Here is an 11,740-nt window from a genome sequence, read left to right on the forward strand (position 1 = left end):
AAATAAGTAGATAGAAAACATAGTAAGATCTCACTTATATTGATGTATATGCTTTTTGCATTTGTATATTGCAAATACACAGGAAAACTCAAAAATAAATAAAATGCAAAAAAATGAAAAAAAAAATACCTTTTTCCCCCCAGGAAAGGAAACAGGAGTGGAGATGAACGAAGATTTAAGTTTCTGCATTATCTTATATCGTAAATATTCTATATGGAATAGGAATGGTATCTTGCTTATGAAAAATATTTTAATAATTCAAAATAAGTATCAAAGTAAAAAGACACAGCCAATCATTTGTGTTCAGGCATGGGTTTATAAATTAAAATTAATCCATTACCTAACACTGTGAAATTTTACTAAAATCTATTAAAATATTCTTGTTATTAATTAGAAGGTCTCATAGCAGTTAACCCTACTCGGTGAAAAAAGAAACAAAAAAACCTCTAGACCTAATTGTTTGCACTTTGGACTTTATGACATCTGTGAAGACAACATGAGACAGCATCAGAACTCATTGTTAATGCAGTTAATTAGCTCTCATTCTAATTAGTCAGTTGTAAACATGCACAACAATGCAGGACCCATATAAGTACCCTTTGAACCTGTGTTTGCCCGTGGAGAGAAGACCTTCTTTCAACAACACCCTGGAAACCAAAGCAATAGCAATGTTTAAACAGGAATTTTTATCCTGTTGGTCAATAGATCCAGCTTTTCAAATTTTCTTCTTGTGTGAGAAAGTGCCCTTTATTAAGCTCATTTTTATCTTAAAGTTTCATGGTATTTAAATAATTGACTCCTATAATCAGGGAGGCTTGATTCTTATTAGGTAAGTGAATTTCTTCCAAACCTCTATGCATCTACTGTAAGTTTCCCAGTGTCATTCCAGCTCTTGTGACATGTCTAAGTGAGAAAATTTATTTCACCTGGTTATATTCCCTTTTCCTTCAAGAAAATAAGATAGCACTGTATTTTAATTTTATTAGTTACATAGGAGGCATGTGTCCTTATTGAAGAAAACTACATAAATTATAATAAGTAATATATAGACAAGTCTATGATTTTATTGAGTTTTAAAATAAACCTCACATAGTATCTTCTTTAAATCTTTGTATGAATATTAGAGATTTTATTGTAACCTTAATTACGTGCAAGATGTATATTAGTATCTTAGTATCTTAGGCTTTATCATTGTCACAGAAAAAAATACAAAGATAGTTTTTCGCTCTACCCATCATTCCCCTCTGCATTTACCTATGCTATAATATGATAGAGAGAATTAAAGGGAGAAATAATTTCCCAGTTACCCATACTGAGTCTTCAACTACACCACAATCACAGTTCATATTGAACTAAAACAATTATCCAAGAATGAGTAAACAAATTATTTTATTCCCAATTTCCTGCTACTTTTTAACCTATCCCAGAAAAATAAAAAAAATCCCCCATTTATGGATATCTGAGGTAGTATTGGTCTATTTCATGTATAAGTGTTAGGCTATTACATGAAAAATTATTCTGATCTGTTTTAATGACTATCTTAATATAGTTGTTTTTACATGCATTGAAGAAATTATAGTTTGCAAGATATGCTCTACCCCAGGAATAACTTCACAATCAGTGAATAACAGAACCAACACAAAGAGACAGATTCTGAAGATTCAAGAAAAATATATGTTTCAAAAAAAAATCATCATGCCTGAGAAATTAGCAAATGTGACCCTAATAACAGGATTCTTGCTCATGGGATTCCCTGATGACCAGATGCTACAAAGACTTTATGCTGCATTCTTCTCCCTGGTTTACCTGGTGGCACTGGTGGGAAACCTCCTCATTATCACCCTCACCACCATTGACCACCATCTCCAATACCCCATGTACTTCTTCCTCAAAAATTTGTCTGTGATTGATATCTGTTACATCTCTGTCACTGTCCCCAAATCCATCATGAACTATCTGACCAACAGCCATTCCATCTCCTTCATGGGATGTGTCTCACAGGTTTTCTTTGTTGTTTTCTTTGCCGGCACAGAGTTTACCCTCCTTCTGGTGATGTCCTATGACCGCTATGTTGCCATCTGCTGTCCTCTGCACTATGAGGCCATCATGAATAGAGGTTCCTGTGTGCAGATGGTGACAGCATCATGGTTCACTGGTTGTGTCTATGGATCCATTCATGTTGCAGGCACATTTTCTGTCCATTTCTGTGGTTCCAACATAGTGCATCAGTTTTTCTGTGACATTCCATCATTGCTCACACTGGCTTGTTCTGGGGAGCAAATTCTAGAATATGTGTTTATTATTGTCAGTTGTTGCTTTGCTTTTGTATGTTTTACTTTCATGGTTGCTTCCTATGTTTACATTGTGTCCACTGTCCTAAGAATTCCTTCCTCACAAGGCAGGTTTAAAACCTTCTCCACCTGCATGCCCCATCTAACTGTGGTAACCTTGTTCCTCTCTTCTGCATTTATTGAATATTTAGGTTTAAACTCAAAATCGCCATCATCACTGAACCTTTTTATGCCTGTGTTATATTCTCTGTTACCTCCCAGCCTGAATCCTATCATTTACAGCCTGAGAAACAGGGACATGAAGGTGGCCCTTGGAAAATTTTTTGGTGAAAAATGACATTTTATATATATATATATATATATATATATATATATATATATATATTCATAATATCAATGAATCTGATATCTACTAATGTGTATGGAATTTTTGGTTTATGCAAATAATTTGAAAATCACAAATAAAATACTTTCAAATACAAATACACAGAATTTCAAATTATTTGTTTTATACAAATTGTTGTAAATTTAACAGATACACATTTTATTATTGGTGCTGTTCCATAGGATGTACATTTTTATGGCAAGATGGATCTGAATGTCAGTTGAGTGTCTTGCATATAGAAATGGTATCCACTCACTCATCCATCCTCTCCATGAGATAATCCCTTCTCCAAGGTACTAGACACTGGGGAGGGAATCGCCCACATCCTGATAAAGTGTTGAGCTGGCTGGGTATGTAGAAATGGGTTTCCTGATGGCAGAGCTAAACTACCACAGAAAACACCAGCCGCTCTGGATCAACAAAATCTTTGTTGATGTCTTTTGATCATGTTCTATTTAAGACAAAAATGCTTTGACAATCTATTAAGATTTCACTTGATCTGTATATCTGACAAAAAAATACGGGTTGGTAATTCAGCCCCTCACTTGCTTAAGAGCTCAGAAACAAGTATATGTCCTAAAAAACAGTGAAGGGACAATAAACATTGTGTGTGCTGAAAAATTGTCAACAAATATGCTCAAAATCAATTGTGATTTTCCTAGCCTCATATTTGTCACATAGTACTGGAGACATTTTTTATATGATAGATATGGTCAAAAACACCATTTATAAAGTTTATCCACAGAAAAAATTGATTATACAACTTAGTTATAGTGATGTCAAATTCTATTGTGTATTAGATTCAGATACACTGTTTATAAAATAATATCCCTTTATATAAAGATGAGATGCATCAAAATTATGTATATAACGTTTCTAAGTTTTCAATAAGCAAGATAATAGAGAGTATGCACATTCCAGGGTTTCACTCTTAGTCCTGTGTATACAAGGATACAAATGTCAGTCATTCTAGAAGGAAAGCCATAAAATATAAATGAGGAGCTATGACAAATTTTTTAAAGGAATGGTATACAATATATCTGTGGACAGTCTAGGCATCAATTAGGAGAGATATATATGGAATTAACCAAACTAAATCAAAGGCGCTTGCTCCAAATTAAGAAATAAGTGTGTCATTTACAATAAGAATATATGGTGATTTGGATAAAATTGCAAATATTAAATGGTAATGTTGGGCAAGAAATAATCTAACTCTAAAAAAATGGTAATATATCTATGATCACGCTTTTTTTTTTAGGATTCGTATTTATTTATTTGACAGAAAGGGAAAGAGATAGCGCAAGCAGGGGTAGCAGCAGGCAGAGGGAGAAGAAGGTTCCCCGCTGAGCAAGGAGGCTGATCTGGGACTCCATCCAAGGACCCTGGGATCATGACCTCAGCGGAAGGCAGATGCGTAACTGACCGAGACACCCAGGCATCACCTGATCATGCTAATTATAAAATAAATTTAAACTAATGTATAAAATAATTGTATAAAAATTAAACAAAACCACATTCTTAAATAAAATAGCATGCATCAAATGAAGTAAATACAGTTGCATACAGAATTTATATCATTAATGAAAAAGAGAAGACATAAATATAAGAAGTATTGCAAAGTAAGCTTGATTCATCATGGGAAAAAAATATCAATCTTATTGGGTGTCTAAAATATACCAGATCACTTGGCTCAAATTTCAGACTGAATACAACTAAACAGAATTCCTTTAAATGTTTTCTCACTGATATATTTGGTCTATTTTTTTAAGATAGCATTATTTTTGGACTTATTGTGCTAATAGTTCTTCCTTATGTCTTTCATGGGAATAAATGTTAATTCTTAACGTAGGTTGTGTTTTATATCATAAGGTTGATGATTTTTTTTTTGTTTGAACATGTTATTTTAAACTGAGTGCTTTATTATTTCCTTTTTCTACTCTGAAAGCATCTTGCAGTATGGGTGCACACAACTTGGTATTATTATTTACTTTGTCAAAGTATTGTGGCATTTAGGTTTTTGTTTTTTGGGTTTTCTTTTTTTTTAGTGTGAACATTCATATACTAATATGTTTAAAATATGCAAAGACAAACACAGGATTTCCTTATCCTCTGCTAAAATGTAACTATATTGGCTTCCCCCCCCCAATTTATTGAGACATAATTATAAATAGCATTGTTTAAGTTTAAGGTGTGCAACATGTTGATTTCAAACTTATGTATTGTGATATGATTACTAACATGGATTTAGCTAGCACCTTCATCACATCATATAATTACTATTTTTTGGCATCATAGTTATATAAAAGAACTACTTCCTTAATTTGCTAGTTAAATATACAATACTGTTAAATTTATACAAAACACTGTGCATTAGATCAAAAGAGATAGCAAGTATTGGTGAGGATGTGGAAAAAAGAGAACATTTGTACACTATTGGGATAGTAATTTGTAAAGATACAAAATAATTGTATGGAAATTTCTCGAAAATGAAAATGGAAGTATTGTATGATCTGAAAATAATTATATTTATTATATTTAACAGATACATTAAACTTTTTGAATTGGTTTTTTATTGTGCTCATTAGCCAACATATTAGCCATCATTAGTTTTTAATGAAGGGTTCAATGATTCGTTAGTTGTGTATAACACCCAGTGCTCATCACAACACATGCCCTCTTAACACTCATCACCCAGTTACCTCATTCCCCCAAACCCCCCCTTCTGTAACCCTCAGTTTGTTTCCTTGAGTCTAGAGTTTCTCATGGTTTGTCTCCCTCTGATTTCTTCTGATTCAGTTTTTCCTCCCTTTCCCCATGATCCTTCATGCTATTCCTTATGTTTCACATATGAATGAAATCAAATGATAATTGTCTTTCTATGTTTGACTTATTTCACATAGCGTAATCCCCTCCAGTCCCATCCACTTCGATGAAAATGGTGTGTATGAAATCTTTTCTGATGGTTGAGTCATATTACATGTATATATGAACCCCATCTTCTTTATCCATTCATCTGTTGAAGGATATCTTGGCTCCTTCCACAGTATGGCTATTGTGGACTTTGCTACTAAGAACATTGGGGTACGTGTGCTGTTCTTTTCACTACATCTGTATCTTTGGGGTAAATACCTAGTAGTGGAATTGCTGGGTTGTAGGGTAACTCTATTTTAACACCTTGAGGAATCTCCATACTATTTTCCAGAGTGGCTGTGCTTGCTTGCATTCTCGCCAACAGTGTAAGAGGGTTCCGCTTTCTCCACATCATCACCAACATTTGTTGTTTCCTGTCTTGTTAATTTTTGCCGTTCTAACTTGTGTAACATGGTATCTCATTGTGGTTTTGATTTGTATTTCCCTGATGACTAGAGATATTGAACATTTGTTCATGGATCTATTAGCATTTGTATGTCTTCTTTGGAGAAGTGTATGTTCATGTCTTCTGCCCATTTCTGGACTGGATTATTTGTTATTTGGGGCTCAAGTTTGATAAGTCATTTTTTAAAAAAAATTATGTTATGTTAGTCACCATTCAGTACATCATTGGCTTTTGATGTACTGTTCCATGATTCATTGTTTGCGTATAACACCCAGTGCCTCATGAGATAAGTGCCCTCCATAATACCCATCACCAGGCTAAGCCACCCCCCCCACCCCCTTCTCCTCTAAATCTCACTTTGTTTCCCAGAGTCCATAGTTTCTCATGGTTTGTCTCCCCCTCTGTTTTCCCTCTCTTCATTTTACCCTTCCTTCTCCTAATGTCCTCCCTGCTATTTCTTATGTTCCACAAATAAGTGAAACCGTATAATTGTCTTTCACTGCTTGACTTATTTCACTTAGCATAATCATCAGTTCCATTCATGTTGATGCAAATGTTGGGTAATCATTCTTTCAGATGGCAGAGTAATATTCCATTGTATATATGGGCCACATCTTCTTTATCCAGTCATCTGTTGAAGGGCATTCTGGCTCCCTCTACTGTTTGGCTATTGTGGACATTGCTGCTATGAACATTGGCATGCATGTGGCCCTTCTATTAATTACATCTGTACCTTTGAAGTAAATACCCAATAGTGCAATTGCTGTGTCATATGGTAGCTCTATTTTTAACTTTTTGAGGAACCTCCACACTGTTTTCCGGAGTGGCTGTACCAACTTACATTCCCACCAATAGTGTAAGAGGGTTTCCCTTTTTCTACATCCTCTCCAACATTTGTTGTTTCCTGCCTATCAATTATTGCCATTCTAACTGGTGTAAGGTGGTATCCCAATATGGTTTTGATTTGAATTTCCCTGATGGCTAATGACGTTGAATATTTATTCATGTGTCTGTTAGCCATTCAGATGTCTTCTTTGGAGAAGTGTCTGTTCATTTCTTCTGCCCATTTTCTGACTTGATTATTTGTTTTTTGGGTCTTGAGTTTGAGAAGCTCTTTATAGATCTTGAATACCAGCCCTTTATCTGTAGTGTCATTTGCAAATATCTTCTCTCATTCCTTGGGTTGCCTCTTTGTTTTGCTGATTGTTTCCTTTGCTGTGTAGAAGCTTTCTGTCTTGCGAAGTGCCAAAAGTTCATTTTCACTTTTGTCTCCCTTGCCTTTGGAGACGTGTCATGAAAGAGGTTGCTGTGGCCGAAGTTGAAGAGGTGACTACTTATGCTCTTCTCTAGGATTTGGATGGATTCCTTTCTCACATTGAGGTCTTTCATCCATTTTGAGTTTATCTTTGGGTGTGGTGTAAGAGAATGGTCGAGTTTCATTCTTCTATATGTAGCTGTCCAATTTTCCCAGCACCAATATTGAAGAGACTCTCTTTTTTCCATTGGATATTTTTTCCAGGTTTGTTGAAGATTAGTTGACCATAGAGTTGAGGGTTCATTTCTGGAGTCTCTATTCTGTTCCATTGATCTATGTGTCTGTTTTTGTCAATACCATGCTGTCTTCGTGATCACAGCTTTTAATATAGCTTGAAGTCAGGAATTGTGATGCCCCCAGCTTTGTTTTTCTTTTTCAACATTCCCTTGGTGATTCAGGGTCTTTTCTGGTTTCATCCATATTTTAGGTTTGTTTGTTCCAGCTCTGTGAAAAATGTCAGTGATATTTTGATAAGGATTGCATTGAAAGTGTAGATTGCTCTGGGTAGCATAGACATTTTCACAATGTTTATTCTTCCATCCATGAGCATGGAATGTTTTTCCATCTCTTTGTGTCCTCTTCAATATTTTCATAAGTGTTCTGTAGTTTCTAGAGTAGAGATCCTTTACCTCTTTGGTTAGGTTTATCCCTAGGCATCTTACGATTTGAGGTGCTACTGTAAATGGATCCAATTCCTTAATTTCTGTTTCTTTAGTTACATTGTTAGTGTGTTGAAATGCAAATGATTTCTGTGCATTGATTTTATATCCTGCCCCCTTGGTGAATTCCTATATGAGTTTTAATAACTTGTGCATGGAGTTGCTTTGGTTTTCCACATAAAGTATCATGTCATCTGTGAGTAGAGATAGTTTGACTTCTTCTTTGCCAATTTGAATGTCTTTTATTTATTTATTTTTTGGTTGTTGTTGTCTGATTGTTAGGATAGGACTTCTGGTACTATGCTGAACAACAATGGTGAGAGTGGACATCTCTGTCCTGCTCCTGACCTTAAGGGAAAATTTCTCAGTTTTTCCCCATTGAGAATCATATTTGCTGTGGGCTTTCAGAGATGGATTTAGGATATTGATATATATTCCCTCTATCCTTATACTTTGAAGAATTTTAATCAGAAAAGGAGTCCTATTTTGTCAAATTTTTTTTTCTGCATCAATTAAGAGGAACATATGCTTCTTGTCTTTCTTTTATTAATGTGCTCTATCAAGTTGATTGATTTCTGAATGTTGAAGCACACTTGAATCCCAGGAATAAATCCCACCTGGTCATGGTGGATAATCCTTTCAATATACAGTTTAGTCCTATTAGCTAGGATGTTGTTGAAAATTTTGGCATCCATGTTCATCAGGGATATTAGTCTTTAATTCTCCTTTTTGATGGGTTCTTTACCTGATTTTGGGATTAGGGTAATAGTGACCTCATAGAATGAGTTTGAAATTTTTCCTTCTGTTTGTATTTTTGGAAAAAGCTTCAGGGGAATAAGTGTTATTTCTTCTTTAAATATTTGTAGAATTCCCCTGGTAAGCCATCTGGCCCCCGACTCTTGGTTTTTAGGGAGATTTTTTTATTATTGCTTCAATTTCATTACTGGTTATTGGTTTATTCAGATTGTCTATTTATTCCTGTTTCAGTCTTGGTAGATTATAAGTTTCTAGGATGGACTCTACCTCTTCCAGGATGCTTAATTTGTTGGCATATAGTTGCTGGTAATAATTTTTAATAATTGTTTCTATTTCCTTGGTGTTCATCGTGATCTCTCCCCCTTCACTCATGATTTTCTTAATTTGGTTCATTTCCCTTTTCTTTTGGATAACTGTGACCAGAGGTTTATTGATCTTCTTAATTCTTTCAAAGAACCAGCATCTAGTTTCATTCATCTGTTCTATTGTTTTTCTGGTTTCTATTTCATGGATCTCTACTTTAATCTTTGTTATTTCTACTTTCCTCCTTGGTTTGTTTAGGTTTTATTTGGTGTTCTTTCTCCAGCTCCTTCAGTTGTAAGATTAGCTTGTGCATTTGGGATTTTTCTATTTTTTGAGAGAGCCTTGGAAGGCTATGTATTTCCCTCTTTAGGACCATTTTTGCAGTATCACATAGGTTTTGGACTGATGTGTTTTCATTCTCATTAGTTTCAATAAATTGGTGAAGTTCCTCTTTAATTTCCTGGTTGACTCAATCATTCTTTACCAGGATGCTCTATAACTTCCAAGTGTTTGAGTTCCTTCCAAATTTCTTCTTGTGGTTGAGTTCTAGTTTCAAAGCATTTTGGTCTGATAACCTGCAGGAAAAAAAACAAAAACAAAAAAACAACAACAAAACACTCAATCTTTTGGTATCAGTTGAAACATTATTTGTGACCCAGCATGTGGTCTGTTCTGGAGAAAGTTCCAGGTGCACTCAAGAAGAATGAGTATTGTGTTGGTTTACAGTGGAATGTTCTGTATATATCTATGAAGTCCATCTGGTGGTTCAATGTGTCCTTCAAAGCTCTTTTCTCTTTGTTGATCTTCTGCTTAGATGATCTGCCCATTGCTGTGAGTGGAGTTTTGATGTCTCCTACTATTTAAGTTTTATTGTCATTATACTTTTTTTTAAATTTTGGTTATTAATTGGTTTATATAATTGGTGGCTCCCATGTTGGTGGCATAGATATTTACAACTGTTATATCTTTTTGGATAGACCCTTTTAGTATGATAGTGTGTCCCTCTACATCACTTACTATGGTTTTTGGATTAAAATCTAATTTGTCTGATATGAGAATTGCAACTCCAGCTTTCTTTTCATTCCATTACCATGATAAATGGTTCTTCTTCCCTCCATTTTCAATCTGGAGGTGTCTTTAGGTTGTAAATGAGTGTCTTGATGATAGCATATGGATGGTTCCTACATTTTTAACCAATCTGAAACCCTGTGTCTTTTCGTGGGAGCATTCAGCCCATTTACATTCAGAGTAGCTTTTGAAATATATAAGGTAGTGCCATTTTATTTCCTGTAATGTTTCCATTTCTGTAGGTTTTCTGTTTCTTTCTGGTCTATGTGACTCTTGTGGTCTCTCTTCACTTTCAGAATCCCCCTCAATATTTCTTGCAGGGCTGGCTTGGTGGTTACATGTTCTTTCAGTTTCTGCCTGTCCTGAACTCTCTATGTCTCCTCCCATTGTGAGTGAAGCCTTGTTGGGTAAAGTATTCGTGGCTTCATCTTCTTTTCATTTAGTACCCTGGTTATGTCTTGCCAACACTTTCTGGCTTGACAGGTTTCTGTTGAGAGGTCTTATGTTATTCTGATATTCCTCCCTCCATATGTAAGAAATGCCTTACCCATAGCTGCTCTCAGACTAGCTTCCTTGGCTCTAAGATTTGCAATCTTCCTTCACTGTTATGTATTGTGGTGTTGATCTATTTTTATTGATTTTATGAGGGGTCCTCTCTACCTCTTGGACAAGAATGCTTGTTTCCTTCCCCTGATTAGGGAAGTTCTTAGCTATGATTTGCTTAAATATACCTTCTATTCCTCTTTCTCACTCCACCCATGTATGGATCCCAATAATTCTGATACTGAAATGTTTCATGGCATCACTGATCTCTCTAAGTCTATTTTCATGGGCTACTAGCTTCCTATCCCTATTTTCTTCAGCCCCTTCCTATCTTATCTTCTAGATCATTGATGCACTTTCGCCTCATTTACCGTGGTTGTTAGAGTATCCAGTTTAGACTGCATTTTATTTGCAACATTTTTTAAGTTAGGCCTCATTAGATCTCATTTCTGTTTTTAGAGATTCTGTATTGTCACTAGTTGTTTTTTCTATCCTAGCTATTAACTTTGTGATTGTATCCTGAATTCTATCTCTGACATCTTCCTTATATCCATATGCATTAGTTCTGCAGCAGAGGACATTGTCTCTCGTTCTTTTATTTGTTTTGAGTTCCTCCTTCTAGTGAATTTGTCAAGGGGTGGTTGAGCAAATGAACAGAGTAAAAAATGTCAACTGTGACCTAAGCCTGATGTACCCTAGCAAAATCCAGAGTGGTCAGATGCCACCATTGAAATAAAATAAAGCCAAAATGAAACTGAAGAATATTTTTTTTAATTGAAAAAAATATTTAAATCAGGGTGGGTGGAGGGGAAGGGGTATATAATCTCCAGTATGGACAAAGCAGGGTGTTTCAATTATTCCTGGTTGTATTTTTCTCTGTGTGTTAGAGGCCACTATGTCCCAAAATTACAAGGACAGTAAAATTTGTACATATAAATAGGTAAAACTGCACATACTGAAAAATGGGCTAAAATAAAGCATATATGTATAAAAATATGGATGTGTAAAAATACAAATTAAAAAGCAACTATGAAAAATGAGTTGATATAATAGACGTGTAGTTGAATTGATGAGAATGTAAGAAGAAAATACAACAGAGACAAA

The 11,740-nt window shown here is 35.0% G+C and overlaps 1 protein-coding gene across 1 annotated transcript; it reads left to right on the forward strand.

The window, feature by feature from the left end:
- The first annotated feature begins 1,695 nt into the window (after nt 1-1,695).
- Nucleotides 1,696-2,628, forward strand: LOC123791147 (olfactory receptor 14A16-like). Its single transcript, XM_045795789.1, has one exon. The coding sequence runs from the start codon at nt 1,696-1,698 to the stop codon at nt 2,626-2,628; it is 933 nt and encodes a 310-aa protein (XP_045651745.1).
- The last annotated feature ends 9,112 nt before the right edge of the window (nt 2,629-11,740 follow it).

Source organism: Ursus americanus, chromosome 5 (genome assembly GCF_024610735.1).
Source record: "Ursus americanus isolate L20-20 chromosome 5, mUrsAme1.1.p, whole genome shotgun sequence".
In the NCBI taxonomy this organism is placed as follows: Eukaryota; Metazoa; Chordata; class Mammalia; order Carnivora; family Ursidae; genus Ursus; species Ursus americanus.

Coding starts and splice junctions, on each gene's coding strand:
- LOC123791147 (XM_045795789.1), top strand. CDS start 1,696: ATGCCTGAGAAATTAGCAAATGTGACCCTAATAACAGGATTCTTGCTC.